This window comes from Hyperolius riggenbachi, chromosome 6, assembly GCF_040937935.1.
Source record: "Hyperolius riggenbachi isolate aHypRig1 chromosome 6, aHypRig1.pri, whole genome shotgun sequence".
NCBI lineage: Eukaryota > Metazoa > Chordata > Amphibia > Anura > Hyperoliidae > Hyperolius > Hyperolius riggenbachi.
Window position 1 is genome coordinate 283,690,192 of NC_090651.1, and position 27,085 is coordinate 283,717,276.

Consider the following 27,085-nt stretch of genomic DNA (forward strand, 5'->3'; position numbering starts at 1 on the left):
AGTTTGAACTGCTGAAGCATGGGGTAGATTGCATGGTGGCGTGATTGATGTGATTTTCCTTCACTTCTGTACAAGATGTAGCAGGATGGAGATTGCAATTCAGAAAAAAATAATCGCACTAGTGGAAAGACAGCACCAGGATTCCAAGCTGCAGAACTCAAGCAATAGGAATTCTGGATTAAATGGCAGCTGGTGGAAAAGGGTCCTTGGATTTCTGTAATCTGTGAGATTAAGCATGCTGAGTAAAGGTTGAGAAACACACAACATCCATGTAGTAAAACCAATGTAATTGATTTATACTGCACCACTATATTCCATAGTGCCTTAGAAAGTATCAAACATGGGTACAAAAACTGTTATATAGTATAGAGGTGGTAGACAACATAAAAGTGACTGGTACAGTCTATCAAAACATACAGCAATTGCAGGAAATAAAAAGGATAGAACTTTGCCCTTGCAAGCTTACAGTCAAAGGCCCGGTTCACATTAGCGTTCCCTGTCCAGATCCGCCTGATCGGATCCGGACCGTATACTGTTACTGTACAAATGGAACGTACGTTCCGCATAGCAATGCAAAGTCTATGCGGACATTCACATGCGTACGTTCCGTACAGAACGGAGCCGGATCGGATCCGGACTCCGGACACTTTTCCAACATGCGCTATTTTTCGGGTCCGGATCATCCAGCCCACGCACCCGGACCGGAGCCTGACTGCACCATTCGGAAATAGAAACCTATGGGGAACGGAAAGCACAAAACACAGGATACAAACACCTGACGTTCTACCCCACTTCCTATGCGTATTCTAGCGGCCATTTCGGATGGGGACACATGGGCAGCAGTGGAGCAGCAGTGACCTTACGTGCTGGAGCTGTTTGGCAGTATGTCGGAGGTGGAGGTGAGGCCTAAACAGCGGAGGACCTGATTCTACAGGTGCACCAGGTGCACCTTCTGCTAACCCCAACAATTTTTTATTATATTTCGCTGTTTTTACCACACGGATCTGGATGGCAGCCTGATGCATGCCTGATGCAAACGGCCGGATCCGGATAGGAACCGTAGGGTTCCGATCCGGATCAGGTCCTGATCCGATCCGGATCCGGGCCGTTTGCATGCCAAAACGCAAGTGTGAACGGGGCCTAAAGCAACAGGGAAAAAACAAGAGAAAGGTATCACTAAGCAGTATATCTGGCAGTGGTGAGTTCCTTGGTCAAGTTCTGCAAGAAGTACAGCTTGGTAAAAGGCTAAAAGGGAATGGCCTAGCTTACATTGTCTGCTTGTCCTAACAGGTGAGTTTTAAAGGTGTGCTGCACTGTTGAAGAGAAGTGGAGAACTTTTTTTGACAAGTCCTGTGAAAGGAACGCTGACAAGGGAAAATTTCTTCTGTCCTAGAGGTGAGAACACCTGTGGGCTGAAGTGGTTAAAGGACACTTGAAGTGAGAGGTATGTGGAGGCTGCCATATTTATTTCCTTTCAAGCAATACCAGTTGCCTGGCTAGCATGCTGATCCTCTGCCTCTAATACTTTTAGCCAAAGACCTTGAACAAGCATGCAGCAGATCAGGTGAGCCTGACATTATTGTCAGATCTGACAAGATTAGCTGCATGGTTGTTTCTGATGTGATTCAGACACTGCTGCAACCAAATAGAACAGCAGGGCTGCCAGATGTTATAAGGAAATACATATGGCAGCCTCCATAGTCTTCTTACTTCAGTTGTTCTTTAAAGAGATGTTTGAATCCCTGGTAAGTCCCCTTAATTGCTCTTTTCCCTAAGTATTATTGTTCTAAAAATGGTGGAATGATAATTTATTTACACATTTGTGTGTTTACTGTGCTGTATCATATACACAAGAGTTGGCATCCAATGTTCATATTAATACTTCATGAAGCACCTGGAAGCTTAAAGAGGAACTCCAGTGAAAATAATGTAATAAAAAAGTACTTCATTTTTACAATAATTATGTATAAATGATTTAGTCAGTTTGTTCATTGTAAAATCTCTCCCCGATTTACATTCTGACATTTATCACATGGTGACATTTTTACTACTGGCAGGCGAGATCACTGACAGTATCTGCTGCTTGCTTTTTTGGCAGTTGGAAACAGCTGCTATTTCCCACAATGCAACAAGGCTCCCACAGTGTGATGTCAGGACCTAAGAGCTGTGACGCGCTGACATCACACTGTGGAAGGGGTTTCACCACAAAATCAGCCATACAGAGCCCCTGATGATCCGTTTGTGAAAAGGAACAGATTCCTCATGTAAAAGGGGGTATCAACTACGGATTGGGAGGAAGTTAAATTCTTGGTCACAGTTTCTCTTTAAAGGTCCGCCATTGTGGTATACTGCTCGTAGAAATAGTCAATGAGATAGGACCAATTATGAGTTGAAAAAAATGTATTCAGCTTTAAACAAAACAAATACAGTAGCTGATCATTGACATTAATCAACATACAATTGCGTTAAAAGTATTGAGCACCAATCATAGGGTTTTTTTGTACAATGAACCTCCCACCTAACACAGTATGCCATTGGGGATCCTGGGTTAGCGTGAACGCCATTGCTTACCTATAGGGGAGCTGCTCCTGTAGCCCCCCCTCCCCCATCCCTATGGAATTCACCAACACTATCTGCAGTTCAAAGATTCTGTCTATGGAGCATGCTCCCGGATGCATTGCATGCCGGGAGATGCATCCTGCAACGCATGCCGGGAGCTGTAGTCTCTACAACTTACCAGTGAGAGATGTGCTCACATCTACCTACTACAGATCCTAGAATGCATTGCGGCAACCTACAAAGTCGGAATCTTTGAACTATGGCCACTGCAGACTTGACGGTGAATCCTATAGGGACAGGGGGCTACAAAAGCAGCCCTCTGTAGGTAAGCAATGGTGTTCCCCAGCCCCCCCCCCCCCCCCATCTGCACACTGTGTTACTAACCTCCCTTACGGGGAGGATCATTCGGAAAAAAAAAAAGTCTGATGGGTGATCAGTGCACTTTTACTCAAAATTATTGGCAGCTCACTGACCGTCCATAACTGCTCTACATAAACACATCACAACACATCTACATTAGCAGCCACATTAGCAGGAGTCTGTCACCTCAGAGTGATGTGTAAACATCTCTGCAGCTCATATCTTAACTCCAGCTGCATTTCTAATGCCGATTCATAACTGAGAGCCCGATCACATGACTGATAAGTCATTCTGTAACACAGGCTCGTTCTCCCCATTTTCCCATCCTCATATCGTTCCAGTAGTTTAATGCTGACAATGTTTCCCTTGGACAATCTCCAAACTATAGTATGAAACTCTAGCTCATCCAGTTCAGAACCATCTTCAACCCAGAAACTAATGTCATGGCTGTAATATGGAGGGTAGAGACAGAAGTTCTGAAAACGTTTCAACTGCTGTTGGTTAAACTGTTGCAGGAAGCGCTCATCAGTTGTCCAAAGCATACGCCAGTCTTCAATGTCTAAAAGGCACATGACCATTAAATCTAGATTGAGAGATGTAATGATGTTAAAACTAAGGTCGTTACTCAAGTCTCCAGGAGAAACGATCTTGATGGTTCCAATCTCCATATCACAATCATTGTACGACATGTTAATACCATAAGAAACACTAGATAGTTCATGAAAATGTAAGCAGCTCATATGTAAAGGTGGTTTAGTCATATTGAGCTCCTCAATCCCAGGCTGTGTCATGCCACTAAAAACCAATTTCATAATTGCCATAACAGCATGGTCAAGTGTTTCCATCTGCATCTGAAGCTGATCCGTCAAACGGTCAGATGGGCAACACAGCAGCAGGAGAAGCTCATGGTAAACTGGCATCATCCTTGGAGATATCAAACACTTTCTGAAAACAGGTCCACTGATCGCCGTTAGAGCACCTGGAGTAACGTCTGATCTTTCCATTATGTCCTTAATGAAATAAATCAAAGAAGGTCTTAGACAGTTTAGTGCCTGGATATTGTTGGGAGAATGGAGATCGTTGGCTGTCATGTGATGAAAAGAACTGGTCTGTTTCTTTCTTGTATCACCAGAGGTTTCAGGTAAAATGTTATCATCATTGGCTATACAGAAGACATTCATGCCCGATGGTGGATGCTGAAGAACACATGGCAGATCCCATGATTTACAAATAAATGGAAAGGTGTCTTCTAATGCGTTTAAAGGATACGTAATTTGAAAATGCCTAATCAGTGCTTCATATAGTAAGGTGACAGGATGGTGCGAGTCAAGCCCAGGGAATTCTCTGCGGAAAAAAAACAAACATCAAAAAGCTGCTATAGCTTAAACTTGTTTACAGAATGCAGTTCCAACCTATGACATGTTTTACTTTCATTATCACAGCAGGGATCCAATACTGGCTTTTTTTTCACCACTAAACAGTAATGAAGCATCCTAAATGCAAAATATGAAGGATCCTTTGCAAGTTGATGACAACCAGTGGTAATCAGTAGTTTGTTGCTTTTCAACATGCCATATAAATCTGTAAAGCAGGATTCAGGTTCACATTTGCTAAATTTTGTGCGGGTTTTTCATCATCTTGAACCCAATGTTAATCACTGGGTGGTTTATATTATGTGCAATTTTTGGTTAGTGTTAAATGTGTGGAAACATTTCAGACAGCTCAGCATTATTTTGGATGCCGTGTGCATTCTATTTTTTGCATAGTGCTGCCCTGGACAATTGCGGACAGATAAAAATGCATGCTCAATTGCCTTGCATACAAGTATGAACCTACTCTAAAATGTTTAACCAACCAATATGTGTTTCAAAGGAAAGTACATAATTTATTTATAATTATCTTTTACAAATAAACATTATAGCCAACATGTATCTATGCTTACACAACAGATATTCCTATTCTGCTTCTAGCAACCAATCGTGACAGCTGAAATCTGATTAAATCATCATCTCATGCATAGCTATGAACAGCACAGATACTGATATCTAGTGTAGATGTTACATACTGCATTGTCCTTATGATTCAACATGTGTTGTTGCCAAAGAATGAACATTTCCTTTTCTGGTTACTAATGTATTATGGGAGAGTGAAAGGGAGACTTTTATTGGATACAAGGAACAAAAAGTACAGTGTCTTGTGAAACACTTTACAATTCATTTAAAATGCTGTTATATCTGGAGCAGTCAGTATATGCCTGGCATAGTATGTGCCGGGTAGGACGAGGGTGACTTTCCAAGCACAAGTGCCGACACATATGGCTATGCATGCAAATGATAGCACTCCTACCCATCACACATCTTGCAGGTGAGCAGCTGGGTGTGCCCATGCCTGATGCCACGCATCAGGTACACTTACATGATCATCGGTTTGTCATTTTAGCAACAAAAAGACCTTCCTTTATAAGGGTCCACTAGTGAATCATGCAGTGTCTAGTTAATATTCCACTAATGACTGGGATCTGCTCGACATGCCTGTGACTGCTCTTGCTTATTTACTGTTCCTGACTTAGCTCTACTGTGGCCATTTCCTATCAGAGACCTTTGCCTGTTCCTGCTTTTATTTGTACCAGCTTGCTTGGCTTTGCCTGTTTCTGATGTTACCTGTGCCAGCTGACTCTTGCTGCTTACCCATCCTTCTGTTACTGACCTAACTTATCTGACCTTCCCAGGCACATCTGTGGGAAGACTGCCCCTGCCTACAAGGTCAGGACGGACCATAAGAGGCCAGCCCCTACATTCAAGTCATCATCATCATTATAGTCAGAGGCTAGCCTTACATTATATGCAGTAAATATAATCACCTGTGTTTTGCATTGTTACTGTACTGCATGTTTTCCTGGACACATTCAAAGGAGTCTGTCAGTATATTAATCAGGGGTAATGCAGTTATATTTTCCAATGGAAGACTTCTAGTGAAGACATGATTCAGTGACCCAGATAAATGGAATGTTTTCTCTTGGCTCCTGAAACAAATAGAAAACACCAGTATTACTACACTGGAACATAAGACAATGGACAACAGATCAGCTGGCCATAACTTAAGTTCAGAACAAACTAGTATTAGCTGATCAGTGTGGCTGGAAACCGATTCTGTAGCACAACTACACCTTTTAAACTGATTTTAGATACTTTTATCCTCAGCTGTAGCGCAAGTGGTAGTTCCTGTCCAAACACTAATGTTTTACTGCTGTGAGGCAGCTCCTAGCATCACCCTTAACTGCAGCTTGCTATGCCCAGATTTCTAAATATGCTACGCGCTTTTACCTAAGAGTTTTTAAACTGTCCTAAAATAAGGCAGTAATTAATAATGCAATTTTGTCCCCAGTTTTGAATTAAGTTGTGAGCAAATATCCATGGTTTTGTTAGTTTGTTTGTTTGTTTGTTTGTTTGTTTTACCACTTCAGTAACAAACAAACAAAAAGGAACTGCTGAGAAACACAAATAGCTTTGCTAGTGCACCCAGAATACTGCAATCACAAGTTATTTCACCAATCTTTTGCCAATCTTTTCTATGGTCCGATATGACCAGGGGCGGGGGGAAGAGAGCAAGTAATCTTTACTACCAGTTTTGTAGTGTTCAGTCCAGGTTTACTGGTTGATTGCAGCTGTCCACTGCTATCAGGTTAATTTGACCTATACTGTACCAGGGAGAGAGGAAAGGGAAATCTCCAAGTTTTTTTTTTTTTATGTTGCTTCAGTTTCACTTTAATACAAACAGACAAAGATCAATAAATTTAAACAGTTCCAAATGTGAAAATCTCCTTTGGTCGGATGCTGTAAAATAGACTTGGTCATAAATTGGTTATCCTGTCTCTGGTTACCTGTATCCAGTGCTCTGGTAGTCGCGGTACTGGTCAGAGTTGAAGGGACTCACAGCACTGAGAATAAATCCCGACTTGGCTGCCATAGCAACTACTTGCCAGCTATTATGCCACTCTCTCATAGGTTGGTCTGCAGGTGTACCGCCTTGTCCTTTGCATAGTGCCACATGGACTTCCCCTTTCTGAGTAAGTACTTCTGCGCAACTATACAATAGGGAAAATCAGTTGTTAGCATGTTAAAAAAAAAAAAAAAGTATGTACAGTTCTTAAACAGAAAATCCAGATGATACGCTAAAAAATAATAAAAAATAAAAAATAAAAGCAGCAATGGGGTAAATGGAAAGATCCCCAGGTAATAGAAACCAATGAAGCTAAGATATTGGGGGGGGGGGGGAGAGACTGGAAATAGATAAATTGTCTGGAGTTGTTGATTGATTTTAATGCAGTACATTATGTGAAATGAAGAGGATATGTAAAGAAACTTTCTACTTGAGATGGTATGTAAAGTTATTCTTTTTGTACAAATAAAGAATTTATATATAAAAAAAAAGTAAATGAAAAAAAAAGACATGTTTCAGGATGTGGTAAATAAAACTATATTGTAAGTTATATCAGTTCTTGCAAGTAACCTTTAAATACTATTATTTTCTTTATAGGATTCCAGAAAACAGTACTTCTTCTTGCGAGAATTACTGACACCTAATAGAAGCCCCACACAACAATATGGCACTTAAATCTGAAGAAGCATTTTTCTTCTAATGAAACGTTACTGTGGTAAATAAAAATATGTATGTTTTTTTCGCAAAGAGTCGTCATTCCAGGAAGTATGTGTATTCCCCCCCACCCCACGCCCCCTTTATGCTTATATTGTTGTATCATTTTGGGCGCCTCCCAAGGAAGGGAAGGCTTTGGGTCATATAGAGCCTTCCCGATCCTCTCACAGTCCCCTCCTTACAGCGCTGGCTCCCACGTTTGAATCCCCGCTGGAAGAGGCTTCGGGAGCCGAAGACTTCTGAAGCCTCCTTCGGCGGCAGAAAGCAGTACTTGAACAATTTGGTCGGATACTGCTACGGGGGAGCTGGTACTGGAACGAGGGGACCAGGCGAGGAGATAGGACCCAGAGCCTTCCCTCTCCGTAAATATCTGGTTTATTACTTTTTTTAGATTCCCATTCACTTTAACAGACCTCTCAAGGACAGGACTGAAGACTTCACCAGAAATCACAGTACTTTGTTTTATGCTGAGGAAGCAGAGGTGTAGCTAGAGATCATGGGGCCCCATAGCAAAACTAACATGGGGCCTTCAGATGTAAGCAATGCCACCTGCCTGAGTGAGATGGGCAATTTACATTGCCATGCAATCAACAATGCACATAGTTTATGGGCACTGAGACACAGTTTGAGTTTGGAGGAACACAAGAAAGTTAATGGTGAATACATAAAGTACCACCTGGGCCCCCTCTTCTCTAGGGCCCCATAGCAGCTACTAGGGCTATTGCTACACCCCTGTGAGGAAGTATCAACTTTTATAAATAGGTCAAGGTTACCGCTTGTGTAGAACTGCAATGCACAGCAAAGAAGGGACATGAATAAAGCAGCTTCTCATTGCCGCGTTGCAAATCAGGAAAATGGGATGATTCCTGGTGGTTGAGATTCCAACCACCAAGGCTCTGTAATGAGAGAGACCAGGAGCCCGATGGTGCAGTATTGTTAGGTAAAATTGGTATGAGTAGGATAGATATACTCACAAGGGTGGGTTGCACTCCTACAACCACCGACAGAGCTTACGGGAAATTAACCGTTCCAGTTCGGCATCTTAGATACATTTGGGAGGTGCTGGTCGGTTGTTCTCCTTAGGTATTTAGACACGTGGTGTACCATATACTTCCTCAAAGGGTTGGACTACAACAGAGAACTTGTAGGAGGCGCCCAGAATATAATTATCTTAAATCATAAGGTATAGGAATAATTAGGTCTTACCTCCATAAACGAATAAACCATATGGGTAAAAGTTTATAATGATGCACAAAAAAGACAACGCATTTTAAGGGTACTGGCCTGCTTCCTCAGGTCAATAACAAAGTGCCTATTACTTATGATTTAAGATAATTATATTCTGGGCACCACCAACAAGTTCTCTCAGCTTTGCAAATCAGCACCTACATGTAGGGCTTGTGGAAGAAGTGACAGCACTGACGATACTGAAAACAAGGTGCCACAATGCTCAGCTGTGGATACTAACTACCGAACAAAATAGCTGGCAGGCAAGAAAGATAGGGATAAAAATCGTATAAAGCACTACACTAAGTACAGTAAAGTACAGAAAAATCCCTTAATAGTAAACTTCAAGGGACCTGGCCAAGTAGTTTACTTTATCAGAACTGGTCATGCATTGTACATTCATACAGGCAAATTTGGGGGACATGGGGACTGAGTTTACTATAGTCAAGGGTTTACTATATCAGAGTTGGTGATACATTGTATACAGGTAGTCCCTGACTCAGGAACCCCTGACTCACAAACAACCTGATGATACAAATGAGCTGAAAATGTGAAATTTGATTCTGTGGGAACAAGTGAAAAAATGTTTTTGCCTTGCTAAGTGCAACTACACAAGGTGTGCATATGATGGATGTGTGATGGTACACACATATGCAGACATACATACATATATAAATACATGCATGCTCAGACTCCTCCTGCCTTATTGTCCCTTAGGGAAGGGAAATGTCCGAGGATTTATTTTAAAAAAAAAAAAAAAATCTACTTACCTGGGGCTTCCTCCAGCCCCTGGCAGCCGTCCTGTGCCCTCGCCGCTGCTCCGGTGTCCCGGGATCCCCTCCATTGGAGATCTACTGTGCATGTGTAAGCCCGCTGGTGACTCGCGCTCACGTGGCCTGGAGCATTCTGCAGTAGCGCAGAAGTACGCAGGCGCAGTTTGTTTAAAACCCTTGGACATTTCTTTTAAATAAAATGATAACAGGATAACCTCGGCTGATATCCGCAATATAGCCTGTCATTTACACTGGGATATCATTTTCTGACCTGTGGAAGAACTTGCAGAGCAGCTCCCTGTTCTTCTTCACTCCAGCCTTCCGACCACAGTGTGGGAAGTTGAAGACGATGCGGTCATAAAGACGATGACTTAGAAATCCATAGTCTGCAAGCCTTGTGGCATCCACTTCAAAATAAACCAGAGCCCCTGTAACAGTAATAAGAAGAATAAGCCACATCCTTGGAGCATATGGAAGGAAACGGCTCATTGTCTGTCATCCACCAGAACCATTATTCAGCCATTTCCGGCAACTGATACAGTGTACCTTATACATGCTCTGCATAGTAATATACTGATTATTGCAACACAAAAGCATATACAGTATTTGGAATCCAAAATTGTCCAAAATATTCCAGCACAAGTAAAACTGTTGACTTGACTGACAGTTACCAGTCATTTTCAGGGAAAGGAACAGATTTCAGTGAGTCAGTTTGAGTCAAGTTTGTTTAAACAGTATATGGCTCTACCTGAAAGGAAACCAGAGATGAACGCTTTGGCACAAAATAAACATATCCCTTCAATATACCCTTACATTAGCAGCTCCTCTCATCACAACTCTCTGTGATGCTGCAAGCATACAGAACAGGAAAGCAGAACCAGAAAGGGGCAGGCCTGGGCTTGAAAAGACATCAGAGAAGACAGACTCAGCTATAATGATTCCTGAGCAAAGCCAGACTGAATGCTCAGTCAGGGATTTAATCGGGGCTTAATTATAACAAGCAGGATGAGCAGTGAAGGAGAGAACAGAGAGCAGGATAGGCGTTTTCTCTAATGTTCCCACTGATATATATACAGGGAGTGCAGAATTATTAGGCAAGTTGTATTTTTGCGGAATAATTTTATTATTGAACAACAACCATGTTCTCAATGAACCCCAAAAACTCATTCATATCAAAGCTGAATATTTTTGAAAGTAGTTTTTAGTTTGTTTTTAGTTTTAGCTATTTTAGGGGGATATCTGTGTGTGCAGGTGACTATTACTGTGCATAATTATTAGGCACCTTAACAAAAAAATATATACCCATTTCAATTATTTATTTTTAGCAGTGAAACCAATATAACATCTCAACATTCACAAATATAAATTTCTGTCATTCAAAAACAAAACAGAAACAAATCAGTGACCATTATAGCCAAAATAGAAAAAGCAGCATAAATTGGCCATAACCACCATATCATCCTAGTTCAATATAAATCTTTATTGCACGATCTCCACCAAATCATAGGTGTACACCTTTAAGGAATCAAAACACAAATAGTATTAAAAACTGTTTCTGCGCAGAACCCAGTTTGGGAATATCAAAATAAAACCCTTTTTCTGTTTCGTTATTGGTTTCCAACAATATATATGTCAACAGGTTACCTTATGAGGTGTATCTCAATGTGGCAAACCTATGGCTGTAGACATTAGTGTCTCATTAGTGCATACATATAAGAAAGGGATTGCCAGGGAGCCACATAGTTATCGTGCAATCACTTTTTATCATTCATTTGAACCGTGAACTGGTGCAGCCAGTATCATATACAAAATAGAAAAAGCAGCATAAACTGGCCATAACCACCATATCATCCTAGTTCAATATAAATCTTTATTGCACGATCTCCACCAAATCACAGGTGTACACTTTTAACCTCCTTGCCGGTCTAATTAATTCGGCAAGGAGGCAGCGCAGCACTTTTTTTTTTTAAAGAGACACTGAAGTGAAAAAAATATATATGATATAATGATTTAGTTGTGTACTATGATTACTTACTAGAAGATTAGCAGCAAAGAAAATATTCCCATATTTTTTTTTAAGGAATATAGTGTTATTTCTAACATTGCATCATTCTATAATATGTTCAGATTATACAGCACTCAGCATTCAAAATGATTCTTTCAGAGCAGTCTGTGAACTAATGACCTCTCCTCTGGCAGAGAAAAAACAAATAGTTCAATAACAGTTGAGATAATCAAAGTCAGAAAACAGCCCTCTCTACGACTTTAAAAGTCGTAGAGCTTAATGGCTTTTTTGCATAGAGATAACAACTGGAGTTTCTTAACTCTTCCTGTACTGGAAACAATTAGACTGATGTATCTGAAATTAATGTTTTATTTCTTAGCTGTACTACACATACAAATCATATCATTATTTTTTTTCACTTCAGTGTCTCTTTAAATCATGTAGCGAGCCCAGGGCTCGCTACATGATAGCCGCTGAGCGGCGGCATCCCCCTACCTACTCCGATCGCCTTCGGCGATCAGAGTAAGCAGGAAATCCCGTTCAGAACGGGATTTCCTGCAGGGCTTCCCTGGTCGCCATGGCGACCGGGCGGGATGACGTCACCGACGTCGTGACGTCAGAGGGAATCCCGATCCGCCCCTTAGCGCTGCCTGGGACTGATTGGCCAGGCTGCGCAGGGGTCTGGGGCGGCTCGGCGCGGCGGGTAGCGGCAGAGCGGCGGCAATCGCGTACTACACGCAGCTAGCAAAGCGCTAGCTGCGTGTAGGAAAAAAAAATTATGCAAATCGGCCCAGCGGGGCCTGAGAAATCCTCCTGCGCAGGTTACCCCAAACTAAGTTCGGGATAACCGGCAAGGAGGTTAAGGAACCAAAACACAGATAGTATTAAAAACTGTTTCTGCGCAGAACCCAGTTTGGGAATAGACCAATATAGCCACCTTTCTTTGCAAGGACTCTCAAAAGCCTGCCATCCATGGATTCTGTCAGTGTTTTGATCTGTTCACCATCAACATTGCATGCAGCAGCAACCACAGCCACACTGTTCAGAGAGGTGTACTGTTTTCCCTCCTTGTAAATCACACATTTTGGACCACAGGTTCTCAATGGGGTTCAGATCTGGTGAACAAAGAGGCCATGTCATTAGTTTTTCTTCTTTTATACCCTTTCTTGCCAGCCACGCTTTGGAGTACTTGGACGCGTGTGATGGAGCATTGTCCTGCATGAAAATCATGTTTTTCTTGAAGGATGCAGACTTCTTCCTGTACCACTGCTTGAAGAAGGTGTCTTCCAGAAACTGGCAGTAGGACTGGGAGTTGAGCTCGACTCCATCCTCAACCCGAAAAGGCCCCACAAGCTCATCTTTGATGATACCAGCCCAAACCAGTACTCCACCTCCACCTTGCTGGCGTCTGAGTCGGACTGGAGCTCTCTGCCCTTTACCAATACAGCCACGGGCCCATCCATCTGGCCCATCAAGACTCACTCTCATTTCATCAGTCCATAAAACCTTAGAAAAATCAGTCTTGAGATATTTCTTGGCCCAGTCTTGATGTTTCAGCTTGTGTGTCTTGTTCAGTGGTGGTCGTCTTTCAGCCTTTCTTACCTTGGCCATGTCTCTGAGTATTGCACACCTTGTGCTTTTGGGCACTCCAGTGATGTTGCAGCTCTGAAATATGGCCAAACTGGTGGCAAGTGGCATCTTGGCAGCTGCACGCTTGACTTTTCTCAGTTCATGGGCAGTTATTTTGCGCCTTGGTTTTTCCACACGCTTCTTGCGAGCCTGTTGACTATTTTGAATGAAGCGCTTGATTCTTCGATGATCACGCTTCAGAAGCTTTGCAATTTTAAGAGTGCTGCATCCCTCTGCAAGATATCTCACTATTTTTGACTTTTCTGAGCCTGTCAAGTCCTTCTTTTGACCCATTTTGCCAAAGGAAAGGAAGTTGCCTAATGATTATGCACACCTGATATAGGGTGTTGATGTCATTAGACCACACCCCTTCTCATTAAAGAGATGCACATCACCTAATATGCTTAATTGGCAGTAGGCTTTAGAGCCTATACAGCTTGGAGTAAGACAACATGCATAAAGAGGATGATGTGGTCAAAATACTCAGTTGCCTAATAATTATGCAATATATATATATATATATATATATATATATATATATATATATATATATATATATATATATATATATATATATATATATATATAGTAAAATACATGAGGGTGCTTCGTCTCTGGTTCACTTTAAACCTCAGTTCAATAGATATGCCGCCCCCCTCCCAAGTGGAATTTACCATCCCACTATATGTCACAACAGTGCCTCTTTATTCATGATCATTAGAGGCTCTTCTATTCTTATCTGAAAACCATTCAATAAAAATTCTTAAAAAATAAGACTATCATGACAGGTGGAAGGGGATAGTATAATGTAAGCATCTGTATGATGTAACTACCATATAATCGCAGCAGTGGCTATCTATTGTTTAACTACTTTGCCACCACGGTACCGTATATCTACGCCCCTTTTAACTTAATTTCCCCACCCGGGGCGTAGATATACACACCTCCGCCGCTACCGCCGCTGACTGCGCTCCCGCTTGCCTGCGCTCCCGCTTGCCTGTGTGCTCGAGCGCGCTCATGCACGCCACCGGCTACTCGCCTGGAGATCAATGAGCGGGAAAACTGTTCCTGTTCGTTGATCTAACTCCCCGCAGCAATGATCGGCATGCTTCCGTGAGGAGCTGCTCGATCATTGTGAAAAAAAAAAAGTTTCCCAGCCTCATTACACTTCCTGTAAGCGTACTTCCTAGGCTTACAGGATGCATTCACAAAAATTACTGTGGCCATCTTGTGGCCAAATAGTAAAACTACATCCAATAGCATTTTTTCATATATAAATACATAGTTTTACAATAAAAATTAACTCATTACCTCCCACACTCCCCAATTTTTATTTTTTTTTGTAATAAAAAAAAAACACTAAAAAAAAAATAAATAATAATACATAAATAGTTACCTTAGGGACTGAACTCTTTAAATATTTAGGTCAAGAGGGTATAACACTGTTACCAGGGGTGAGCCTGGGGTGCCTGGCACCTGGGTGCAAGATTTTCTCTGGCGCCTATGGGAGTGGTTAAATTAACCGCGCCCAACCACACCCATGTCCTGCCTAATCACACCCACACCTTCCACCTCTTTACGCATGCATGTGATACCCCATTCCTACCCCTCTTCCATGGGCTTGCTCCTGGCTGGCTTTGGCTGCCTGCCAGTCTGCTAGTCTCTGGACTGACTCAGGTTGAGAGGCTCTGCGAGTGCGACGCAGTCACACACTGCGTATTTATGGCTGCCTGCGGCCACCCTACTCTCGCTCGCTGTCGTCGGCTCCTCCCCCCGCCAAGCCCAAGCGTGAGGTGGGCTGCCTGTATCTTTCCCGTTGTGCCGCGCAGCCTGCCAGTGTTGCCAACCTTTCACGTTATTTTTACTGACAAATACCTAAAAATTTACTGACAAAAGATTATTTTTACTGACAAAATTTCCCCACTAAATGCACATAAGAGACAGCGTTTCACCAGTAAATGCACGTAATGACAGACAGCTTTTCACCAGTAAATACACATAATGAGAGACCGCTTTTCACCAGTAAATGCACATAATGAGAGACCGCATTTCACCAGTAAATGCACATAATGAGAGACCGCTTTTCACCAGTAAATGCACATAATGAGAGACCGCTTTTCACCAGTAAATGCACATAATGAGAGACCGCTTTTCACCAGTAAATGCACATAATGAGAGACCGCTTTTCACCAGTAAATGCACATGAGAGACCGCTTTTCACCAGTAAATGCACATAATAAGAGACCGCTTTTCACCAGTAAATGCACATAATAAGAGACCGCTTTTCACCAGTAAATGCACATAATAAGAGACCGCTTTTCACCAGTAAATGCACATAATAAGAGACCGCTTTTCACCAGTAAATGCACATAATGACAAACAGCCAGTGTCCCCAGTATATGTAGCCAGGCAGTGAGTGACAGCGAGCCCCTTTAGGCAGTGAGTGACAGCGAGCCCCTTTAGGCAGTGAGTGACAGCGAGCCCCTTTAGGCAGTGAGTGACAGCGAGCCCCTTTAGGCAGTGAGTGACAGCGAGCCCCTTTAGGCAGTGAGTGACAGCGAGCCCCTTTAGGCAGTGAGTGACAGCGAGCCCCTTTAGGCAGTGAGTGACAGCGAGCCCCCCAGCCGCTGCTGCTCCCGCTCCCCCCTCAACTTGCAGACCTCAGGATTAGCGGCGACCCGACCAGTACGAGCAGGCGCCGGACGCACCCGCTCTATATGCGGAAGTGATGTCACTTCCGCATATCAGTGCGGGCGCTGGGTCCTAGCGCCCGCACAATTGGTCGCCGCCTGATTGAGGTCTGAGTGAGGCGCCAGGAGGGAGGGGGGGGGGGAGCAGCGGCGGCGGCCACAGGGACGGAGGGAGCGGCGGCCACAGGGGGTGAGCAGCGGCCGGGCGGCGCCTGTCAGAGACAGGCGCCTGGGTGCAATGCACCCGCAGCACCCGCCCAGTCTCGGCCCTGACTGACTGATTTCCCATTAAAACACATTTAGAATAAAATCATTCTTGGCATAATGTCCCACCTAAAAAAAGCCTAATTGGTGGAGAAAAAAGATATAGTTCATTTCATTGCGATAATTAATGATAAAGTTATAGACGAATGAATGTAAGGTACGCTGAAAGGTGAAAATTGCTCGGATGCTGAAGGGGTAAAACCCCTCAGTTGTGAAGTGGTTAAAGACATCCCCCTACATATTAGTTCTGTATACCACATACAGGGGTGCAGTGTGGCTGCTGGCAGCTTCCATGCCTCCTCCACTGCTTTCCAAAATCCCTATGACTGTGTGTCTCAGAATTGCTCAGATATATGATGTGTTATCTGCACATCAGGCTGAGCCATTTGCTTCTGGTCTTAAAGGATACAGGAGGCTAAAACAATTACTGCAGATTTACTTACCTGGGGCCTCCTCAAGCCTCTAGAAGTCGCAGTTGCACCTGTCAGACACTCTTCTGGGGTCCCCCGTAGCGGCCGCCAACCTTCTGCTCATATGCGAGTACAGGTCAATGTGGAGGGGATCCCAGAAGAGAAACTAACAGCGAAACTGTGGCGAGGGAGACTCCTAGGGGCTGGAGGAAGCACTAGGTGAGTAAATCTGTAATTTTTTTGCTACATAGAGGTGGTAACATTGGCCAGTGATTGGCCAAACATAATTGAAAGTGTGTACCAGGCTTTAGCTGTGATCCCTTTTCTGCAAAACAGTCTGAAACAATTCCCTTCCTGTCTGTGCTGTGATCTTTAGCTACCAAAACATTACATGCAACGAAAACAATGCCTTTACATCTCTGCTTCTGTTCTAAGACGATCCCTAGATGTTCCCATTTTCTCACCATTGCTTCTGAGCTGATCCACATTAGCAGATGAGAAAGGCTGTTGCACTATTCTCTCTTCTGTCTCAAAACTGGTGGCAATGATGAGATGATTCTCTTGCAAGGACTTAGACAACGATGCAGAAAAAGAAAAGTTTCCTTCTCCAACCAGCAAAATATTTACAATTTTCCCCATTGTATATTGTCCTGTAAAGAAAGGCAAATATTCAAACACCATACTGTTAGATGAGTGATAAACAATATTAGCTCATAGAACAACACAGAACTGAATGGAAACTGCTTAATGCCTGGTACACATCATGCAATTTCCCATCAGATAAATGGTCGAAATAAAGGTTTTATCCTAGGATTTAAAGTGGACCAATACTCTTGCACAAGAGACAAGGAAAATTCACCCTGTGTGTATTTACAAAGATCATACTATCTAATTCTCCCTTATCTGCAAGTAAACAGCAGGTGTATATCAAGCCTGTCAGCTCTGTCTAAACTCTGCGCTAATATGTAAACACAGGAGGTTAACCCTTTCTGTGCTTCCAGGAAAACAGGTTGTACCCACACTGCAGGATCTCTGTAGAAGTTCTTTCAGTTGTAATGAAGAAGTAATTTTCTTAAAATGTTATTGTGCTGTTGCGCATCCTTCAGAGCAGAAAGGAAGTCCTGAGTTTAGGTCCGCTTTAACATAGGTGCCGGTTTTAACAACGCATCCGTCAAGTGTTAGTTATTGTCAGGTTCTGTTTATTTTTAAAGTGTGTTATTGTAAAAAAAAAAGTGTAAAGCCCCCATATGAAACTTGGCCAGGGCAGTCGGTAACAACCAACTCTGAGGGAGGAATGAGCCTTTGTACAGGATGTCTCAGCCAGTGATCAGCCATGCAGACAGAGTTGTACGATTGCTGGCCGAGTGCATTGTCCTCACCATTTATCCATTGCCACGTGACTTGTGCGCTACTTGATCGACCCCCCCCCCGCACAGCAACAGAACCAGTTGCTAGCCCACAGGTTAGTGACAGGACTGTGCAACCTTAGCCCCGCATTGTCGCCTGAGGAATTGGGTAACGATCCTTCGCTGGCAACTTCTTCTGATGCGTGTAAAGTGACACAATTGTATAGCATCGGCCCCATACTGACGCCCGAGGGATCAGGTAATAATCCCCAACTGGCAACTCTCTCTGATGCATGTGTATGGGGCTTAGGTATATGTACTTATACTTAAGCTTACTTAAATAGTTTAAGGCTGCTTCCACACAGGGACGTTACAGGCGCACGTTAGTGCAGCCTGTAACGCTCCCCAACTCACAGCAATACAAAGTCAATGGGGCTGTTCACACTGCCCACGTTGCGTTACATGTAATGCTGCATGTTCTTCAGAACGTGCAGCATACTATAGCGTTCCAGCGGCTTAAGCCGCTTTAGACTGTTTGCACATGCTCAGTGTTGGGGCGGAGAGGAGGCGGGGAGAGGCCGCTACGTAGCCGCGCACATGGCTACTCAATATGCACTGCACTGGTGGCCGCTGATTGGCTGGCGGTACCACGTGATGCGGAGTGTTTCACTCCGCATCACGTGGTCCCGCCGGCCAATCAGCGCCACTCTCACTGCCCTAATGCGGAAAGAGCCGCTTAACGCGGCTCAGTCAACGTCCTCTACCAACACCGGCAGTTGTTGCGTTAGCGGACGTTATGCGACCATAACGTCCACTATAACGCAACGTCCCGGTGTGTAACTAGCCTAAATGAGGATCTGACCAATATAATATTGTAGTTAAGTTACTGATTTTACTTTTGTTAGAAGACAAAACGCTTATCTCTGCCAATGTAAACACTGTCAAAAATAAACCAGAAAAAGCCAGTGCAATATTAGGGCCCATTTTCACTATGGCCGAAAGTGGCATAAATCTGCAGCGTTTCCCCATAGGTGAGTTGGGCAGGAAACGCTGCCCATTTCTTAAATGTGTTGCCGTCTGAATTGCATTGCGATGCAATTCTGGATGGCATGCTGCAGTTTCCCGCATGCGCATGCGCGCACCCGAATCCCTAATGCTGTGGCAAGGTATTGCTAAGCAATTCAGTCTGCGGCTTTGCAGCAGCACGGGTGCCGCGTCCAAATCGACACCCATGATTGCAGTGGCGTAGCTAAGGATCTGTGGGCCCCGATGCAAGTTTTACAATGGGGCCCCCCCAAGCACTCTATACATAACAATTGCTACGGCGCACCAAAACCTGCCAATTGCAAGTACAGTGTCAGAGGTGCAAGAAGGGGATGGGGAACAGTTTGTTAATGATTACACTATTCAAAGTATCTATAGAAGTGATTATTAGGAGCACAGGACCAATAGAGAGCTAATACTGTAGTTGAGGGAGGGCCCTTCGGGGCCCCTCTGGCCCAAGGGCCCCGATGCGGTCGCTACCTCTGCACCCCCTATTGCTACGCCCCTGCATGATTGATTGTAAAATTAATATACCCCTGCAAAAGCAGTGGAGATGCCTCCAACACTCATTATTAGAGCAAAGGTTATCACAGACTGCAACATGTTTACTATAAACAACAATAGTAACAATGTCACTTTGTACTGTGCATTCTGTTGTTTACATGTTTGTGTCTTTAAATAAAGAAAACATTGAAGTGCAGTACATTATTGATCAGGGCTTCATTTTGAGTTATTTTTAATGCACTCAAGTATACGTACACCAATAATTAATACTCCTCACAATTTTGCCCTAACAAAGGCGTGAAGAGGCTATACACACTTTCCACTAGGCATAGCAGGCAGTATTATTTACTGTAATAAAGGAAACTGTCATCACCTTATATACAGTGCTGCAAGAGCTTTAAAAAGAAAAGGAAATTCTCTGTCCATGCATCTATCTCGAGTAAACCCAACCTCACCTCATTACTTTTCAATTTACATCCCCTTCCATGTATAGATCAATTACAGCAACTTATTTTCCTGATCCCCAGACTTCTCCCCGATCAGCAGAAGCAAGTGCCTGACGATGTCATGTGACCAAGCCCACTCTACCATGTGACTTCCTATCACTGCCATTACTCTGCTTGTCTTTTCGTACATCGTGAAGCACTTCCTAAAGTGGCGCATGGAAATGACATCACATGGCATCTTATCACTAGGCAACAGTGGGAAACACTCGTGGAGGTAATAAGAATCGGGTATGTTTTTCTGGCTTTCATTCTGTATGTATTCCGTACATATGCCAGCTGGTTTCAGGACAGTGCGGAATGTGCTCAGTGCAAAACAATGAAGCAGCTAATGTCATTTGTTTTGTCATAATTTTTAAGGGTAATATAAAAAACAAACAAACATGATTGCTAGCTGTAGCTTTTTATTATTAAGTTATTTTCCATATCATGATTAATCCTGCAATGAGCGGAGGTGCATCTGTATTACTTAAAATAAAGTTTATTTTATTTATCTCTGTACATTTTTAAAAATCATAAATAGAGCTTCCTATAATTTATACAACTATACAGATACCTGTTGGTTTTTATAATCATATTTAATGTAATTCATAATATGCAAAACAAAAATAGAATATTTTGCAAATGATTGCCCAACAAACCTTTAAGACCATTTTGAAAAACTTATGTCCAAAACATGTATATTCTTTTTTAAAATATTTAACATGCACTATTTTATAACTGCCTGAATACATTCACACTGATGCAATGTGTAAACAAAGGACTGCAACACTCATAGTTTGAACACACCCTGTAAAAAATGTACTTGCTTCAGTCCACAAATTACAATACCAATATGTATAGAACATTTAAAGTGAACCCGAGGTGAGAGTGATATAGAGGCTGCCATATTTATTTCCTTTTAACCCTCCTGGCGGTTTGCTAAAAAATCGCCAGGGGGCAGCAAATCTTTTTTTTTTTAATTTTTTTTTTGTTTTTTCATGTAGTCTCGCTACATGATAGCCGCTGCTCAGCGGCATCCCCCCAGCCCCTCCGATCGCCTCTGGCGATCGGCGATCGGGAGATCCCGTTCAAAGAACGGGATCTCCTGGAGGGCTTCACCCGTCGCCATGGCGACGGGGCGGGATGACGTCATCGACGTCGTGACGTCAAAGGGGATTCCGATCCACCCCATAGAGCTGCCTGGCACTGATTGGCCAGGCAGCGCACAGTGTCTGGGGGGGGGGGGGCGGCTGCGGCGCGACGGATAGCGGCGGATCGGCGGGTAGCGGCGGCGATCGGGCACTGCACGCAGCTAGCAAAGTGCTAGCTGCGTGCAGCAAAAAAAAAAATTATGCAAATCGGCCCAACGGGGCCTGAGCGGTGCCTTCCGGCGGCATAGCCCGAGCTCAGCTCGGGCTTACCGCCAGGAAGGTTAAGCAATGCCAGTTGCCTGGCTGTCTGGCTGATCCTCTGCCTCTAATACTTTCAGCTATAGACCCTGAACAAGCATTTGCAGATCAGGTGTTTCTGACATTATTGTCAGATCTGACAAGCTTAGCTGGTGTAAGTCAGCCACTACTGAAGCCAAATAGATGAGCAGAACTGCCAGGCAACTGGTATTGTTTAAAAGGAAATGCATATGGCAGCCTTCATATCACTCTCACCTCGGGTTCACTTTAAGGTCTTGTGGGGGCACCCCATATACAGTGCTTGGTACCTACTGAAAGTGAGCCAAGGAATGACAGCTGGTTAGCCAGCAACTGGGCCATGATTGCTTGTAGCTTATTGATTTCTTTCTACAAAAGAACTGCTTTAGCACAAATTGCTAAAAAAGGAAATGTACGGTACACGTGGATTGTGCAAATGAAAAATACACACTTATTTTTACAAAATATATAAAACCTTCAGTGGCGTAGCTAAGAAGCTGTGGACCCCAGTGCACGTTTTTGCATTGGGGCCCCCCAGGCTCTCTATACATAACAATTGATATGGTGCACCAAAACCTGCCAATGGCAACTACAGTGTAAGAGATGCAAGAAGGGGAAGGGGAACAGTGTGCTAATGATCACTGCTATTCTAATCTAATCTTCTATTCTATAGAAGGGAATATTCTCAGCACAGGACTAATAAAGAGCTAATACTGTGGTTGAGGGTGGGCCCCTCGGGGACCCTCTAGCCCAAGGGCCTCGATGTGGTGGCTACCTCTGCACCCCCTATTGCTACGCCCCTGAAAACCTTCCCCTCAAGAAATTTTGTATAATGTGTTCCTTGGTGGTGGTGGGGGGGGGGGGGGGTGGGGGTGGGGGGTGGGGGGGGGGAAGGCATTAATGGTCATTAATGCTCCCTAGCACTCTGTCAGTTTGAAATGCCCATGGTAATGTGTGTGGCACTATTAGGTGCTCTCCAGTGTTAGTACAGATTAAATTGCTCTGTGCTGCCTGTGCTGAGCAACTTTACTGCTATTTAGTACATCAGGCCCAGGGTCTGGACTCCCTTACCTAATGGGCTGCTGGAAAAAGCACTTTCATCGGTTAACATAAGTCATTAGCAAAATGACATCTTTCTTAAATCATGTGTCAGCTTATTAATTTGTACAGATCCATAATAATCCAACATGCATACAGACTGTTTCGGATTGTTTGATCCTCATCAGTGCATGGCATGGATTAATTTGGCTCTATGGAGTAGGGCTTGCGGTTCTGGAGGCGTGTTTAGCTTCTAAGGGTAACAATGATTAATTTGCATATATTCAGCAGTGATGTACTGGGAGACATCTCAAGCTCACTCCAACCTGAATTATCGCAAATTCTTTCTGTTTTAAGAAAGCAAACTTTTGTTTTTCTTAGCATTTTAGTAAGGGGGCTTTTAGGACCATTGTAGTCCCTTACACACTCCAATAAGTTCTGGGTCACCATGAGCTTGCTGGTTAGTTTGTATCTTTCTTTAAAGGGATACTGTAGGGGGGTCGGGGGAAAATAAGCTGAACTTACCCGGGGCTTCTAATGGTCCCCCGCAGACATCCTGTGTTGGCGCAGCCACTCCCCGATGCTCCGGCCCCGCCTCCGGTTCACTTCTGGAATTTCTGACTTTAAAGTCAGAAAACCACTCCGCCTGCGTTGCCGTGTCCTCGCTCCCGCCGATGGCACCAGGAGTGTATAGCAGAAGCCCAGTATGGTCTGTGTCTGCGCAGTATGCTCCTGGTGCCATCAGCGGGATCGAGGACACGGCAACGCAGGCGCAGTGGTTTTCTGACTTTAAAGTCAGAAATTCCAGAAGTGAACCGGAGGCGGGGCCGGAGCATCGGGGAGTGGCTGCGCCAACACAGGATGTCTGCGGGGGACCATTAGAAGCCCCGGGTAAGTTCAGCTCATTTTCCCCCGACCCCCCTACAGTATCCCTTTAAGAGATTAGAAAACTTTTCTGCATTACTGAGTTGTTGTAATAGCAGTAGAGTATTGTAGTAAGAAAGTGTCAGTGATTTGGAAGTAGCAGTAGAGTATTGTATAATGTTAGCCATAAGTAAAAGCAAGACGTTTTGAATCAGGATGATACTATCTATTAAATAAGTGGTATCATCCTGATTCAAAATTTTTTGATCTGGAAGTATTTCACTTTTTGTGTGTCTGTATGAAACTGCCACTTATATTCATACTGAAATGAATTATTTTACAGTGGCAGAATGGCATATTATAGTTCTGATGTGAAAGCTGATGGGCATGGGGAAGTGTGGTTTGACTTTGGGCCTGATTCTAAGCTCAGGCAGTATGGCTGGAGATGTACCACTAAAGAGGATTCCTATTCCAACAAGACTCTGCTGGGAAACTGGAACCAGGAGCGTTTTGACCTACGCAAAATAGAAGAAAGGAAGCCTTTACCTTCTCAGGTACTAATGGTAAAAGACTAGCATTCAAAATCAGGCTTTTACTGGATACATAATATGATATATTAACATTACCTATCAAAACACTGACCAAAATACATTTGTACATACAGACAGTACATTTGGCATTTCCATAATGGCATGCAAAAGAAAACTTGTGTGCTGAGACATGCAGGATGCTTTATCGTGCACAGTTAAAGGACCGATCCAGTGAAAAAAGTAAACAGTTAAAATCTGTCAAAACCAAGAGGGTTTGGATTAGTCAATCTCCTCATGGGGGATTCCCAGGGGTTTCGTTGTTTTCAAAAACATTTCCTGAACAGCAGTTGCTAAGTCTAAAGGTATGTACACACTTCCAACTTTTTCGACCAACTGGTCGTCCGACTTGTCGTTTGAACAACAAGTTGGATGTGTGTACATGCTGTCGAGCGACTGATAACAACCAGTTTGCCCGATCCACTCAGCGGATCCACTGGACCAACTATCGTTCAAACGACTGTGAGGTCCGTACATGTGTACAAACAACTGTGAGGTCCTTACATGTGTACAAACTACTTCCAGTCACAATTTCCAGTCACTGAACCAACCAAATGTATACTTTGTGTGCCCCTAGGCCAAGTATGTTGAGGCTCCCTTTCCATGTGCAGCAGGGCCCCTCCCATTACAGGTGCAGCACTCTTTCATGGGTATCAACCATGTATAAAGCCCCTCTCTTTCATTCCCTTTTTCATCTGTTGCTCCCTATTTTCAACCTCCTCTGTCTGTCCAGGTGCCCCTGTTGGCTGCAGCCGCCCAAGGCCCGGGCCTTTGCGGCCATTCCAGAAATCTGGCCCTGCCTACAACCAATTTCCAAGAGAACTCACTCCAGTTATAATCCTCCTGTGGTAAAAGTGCAACACATCTACACAGATCTCTCATAAATGTACTGCAGGCTGGAGACACAAAGCTCAACACCTCCATACTAAGGTGCAGAACCCCACAAGATCCAGAAGACCAGAGCAAGAATTCCCATTCCTTCTAACATTAGGAATAGACCATCCATATATATTTTACTGCTGAGAACTCTGAAGTATTTCCATTATTAAAGCTCTTCATGTTGCAGCATTGAGTTAACATTCATTTTCTCTGTTTTCAGTATGCTCACTATTTTGAAACCTCTTATTCTATGGATTACAACTGCAAAGGCAACTCATCTGTGAGGCAAGGTAAACTAACGGGATTCTACCATGCTTAGTAACCATACTATACATTTCTCATATACAGTACATTGCATAATGGAGGAGATATTAAAAGAAAAAAAAGAAACAACTGAAAAAATAAAATAATTCAAATTCCAGTCATTTTCTGCTGAATCTTTAATATTGATAAACAAACTGCTATCCACTGTGGAAATGGCTTGACTATCTATTAAAAATGTAATGTAGCGCAACCTATGCTGAGCAGGCTCATCCACAAGGCAACCTAGGCAGGTGTCTGGGGTCTGGTGAGTGTCAAGGGGCACAACAGCCACCCTGTCTAAATACTCTCAATCAGAGGTAGTTAGTCTATGGCCGCATTTCACCCTAATCTGCCTAATGTTCACTATACTGGCCGTGAAACCACAAATATGTTGGCCTTATATACTTATTTATTGTACTTATAAAGCGCCAACATATCACGCAGCGCTGATATATAGTATGTTCTCCGGTGTTTTCCTCCTAATTGGTGAACCTTAGTTTTCAGGTCCAATCTATCTGTAGGGTTTCAGGCCTGGTGCACACCAAGCGTTTTTGGTAGTGATTTCAAAAATGCTGCCGCCTGTGAAAAAGCTTGGCTAATGTATCTCAATGGGATGGTGCACACCTGCGGTTTGAGGTTTTTAGCAAACCGCAAATGTTGCTCCTGCAGCATTTTTGGGGTTTGCAGATGCGTTTCTGCCTCAATGTAAAGTATAGGAAAAGCTCAAACCGCTCTGAAAAACGCTACATCAGAGCAGTTTTCCAGGCGTTTTTGTTACAGAAGCTGTTCAGTAACAGCTTTACAGTAACAATATTTGTAATCTGCTACACAAAAATGCTCCAAAAAATGCTAGGCATGTGTAGAAAATCTCTCTAAACATGCCTAGAATCGCTCTGAAACCTGCTCCAAAAACCTCTAGCGTTTTGCAGATCTGCTAGAGGTTTTTAGTGGGCACTGGGCCTTACTGTGTTTTTGTAATACAAGAAACTGCAAAGACAAACTGCGGAATAACATTGTCAACTGACTGGCAGAGGCATTTGAGCTTAATATGTATATTTGACTGTTAGCCTGGAATCTAGTTTTATAACAACATTTAACTGTGTGAAAATGTAAGTATATGTGTGATGAAGGTTCCTCGGTCTAGTGTCTCATATCTTGTAGTTAGTATTTTCTCTATTTTATCATAAATGAGATGTTTATTTCTGTATGTGCTTGAGTAACATACAATCATCTCTTTCAGCGATTAAGAGAGAGCCCCATGTATTTCCAGGACATCAGCCAGAATTGGGCCCACCTCAGTACAGAAGTCTCCAAAAGTCCTGTTACATGATGGACTACGACCACTCCTAGCCTCAGCATCCACATACAGTATTTCTAAATGAGAACCTGCATTATATTTATTTGCCATCAATAAATGAATACAATGGCACTAAAAATTATTGTGGAAATGATTTTATATTAAAACCAGCTAATATACAAAACATGCTTTGCAATAAAGAAGGAGGGTGGATCTACGAAATGTGGATTATTGCACTAGCAATTCAAATGGCAAGGCATTGGTTGTGACTGCATCAGAATGGCACAGGCACTGTGTACTGTCTGTGGCACTGAGGTCATCTGGACACAGTCACTAACTACAACAGGCAGCCTCCAATAGGATTACACTAGTTGAGTCCCAGGATTGTGGTGTTTCATCCACACCCGTTCAGGGAAGTTACAGAAGACTGATGTCACCATGGAGGGTACAGTAATTGAATACAGATGGCAAGGTTCTTCATGGAAGTTAACTCCAAGTTTTGGAGAAGAGCCCCGAAAGTTTCAGTCAACATATGAATGTAATATTACAGTATTTGATCTTTTGTTTCACTGGTTTTTATATGTATGGCAAATGGGTACCTCGACTATAACAGGTAGAAGAGGATGACTAGGAGAAAAGCGCTATATAAATATTATTGTTATTGTTATGTGAATAAGCCAATTTGGTAAAGAATCCACTAGAACAACGTTTCCCAACCAATTGGCAAATGCACGGGGGGAT

At 43.2% G+C, this 27,085-nt stretch overlaps 2 protein-coding genes across 4 annotated transcripts; one reads left to right on the forward strand and one right to left on the reverse strand.

Annotated features, from left to right (window-relative positions):
• Positions 1-275: 275 nt before the first annotated feature.
• FDXACB1 (ferredoxin-fold anticodon binding domain containing 1) lies at positions 276-20,114 on the reverse strand. The gene is made up of 6 exons (XM_068240941.1): positions 19,920-20,114; positions 17,035-17,220; positions 9,844-10,000; positions 6,800-7,003; positions 5,780-5,941; positions 276-4,263 (listed from the first exon to the last, which is right to left on the reverse strand). The coding sequence occupies exons 2-6, from the start codon at positions 17,207-17,209 to the stop codon at positions 3,102-3,104; spliced, it is 1,860 nt and encodes a 619-aa protein (XP_068097042.1). The 5' UTR covers positions 17,210-17,220; positions 19,920-20,114; the 3' UTR covers positions 276-3,101.
• On the forward strand, positions 20,050-26,483 carry CFAP68 (cilia and flagella associated protein 68). Of its 3 annotated transcripts, none has more exons than XM_068240942.1 (4): positions 20,050-20,184; positions 23,622-23,841; positions 24,965-25,034; positions 26,288-26,483. In XM_068240942.1, exons 1-4 carry the CDS (start codon positions 20,126-20,128, stop codon positions 26,395-26,397), a joined length of 459 nt encoding a protein of 152 aa, XP_068097043.1. In that variant the 5' UTR covers positions 20,050-20,125; the 3' UTR covers positions 26,398-26,483. The 3 variants fall into 3 exon arrangements, with proteins under 3 accessions (XP_068097043.1, XP_068097044.1, XP_068097045.1); XM_068240943.1 differs by having other exon boundaries at positions 20,058-20,184; positions 23,622-23,832; XM_068240944.1 differs by lacking the exon at positions 20,050-20,184 and adding an exon at positions 20,250-20,328.
• The last annotated feature ends 602 nt before the right edge of the window (positions 26,484-27,085 follow it).

Excerpts from the sequence above, each read along its gene's own strand:
- FDXACB1 (XM_068240941.1), bottom strand. The coding sequence starts at position 17,209 with ATGGGGAAAATTGTAAATATTTTGCTGGTTGGAGAAGGAAACTTTTCT. Across the intron at positions 10,001-17,034 it reads GGATCAGCTCAGAAGCAATG|GGGCTCTGGTTTATTTTGAA; the intron begins GTGAGAAAATGG and ends TTACTGTTACAG. Across the intron at positions 7,004-9,843 it reads CTCTGCAAGTTCTTCCACAG|TTGCGCAGAAGTACTTACTC; the intron begins GTCAGAAAATGA and ends CCTATTGTATAG.
- CFAP68 (XM_068240942.1), top strand. The coding sequence starts at position 20,126 with ATGGAAATGACATCACATGGCATCTTATCACTAGGCAACAGTGGGAAA. Across the intron at positions 23,842-24,964 it reads TACCTTCTCAGGTACTAATG|TATGCTCACTATTTTGAAAC; the intron begins GTAAAAGACTAG and ends CTCTGTTTTCAG. Across the intron at positions 25,035-26,287 it reads CAACTCATCTGTGAGGCAAG|CGATTAAGAGAGAGCCCCAT; the intron begins GTAAACTAACGG and ends CATCTCTTTCAG.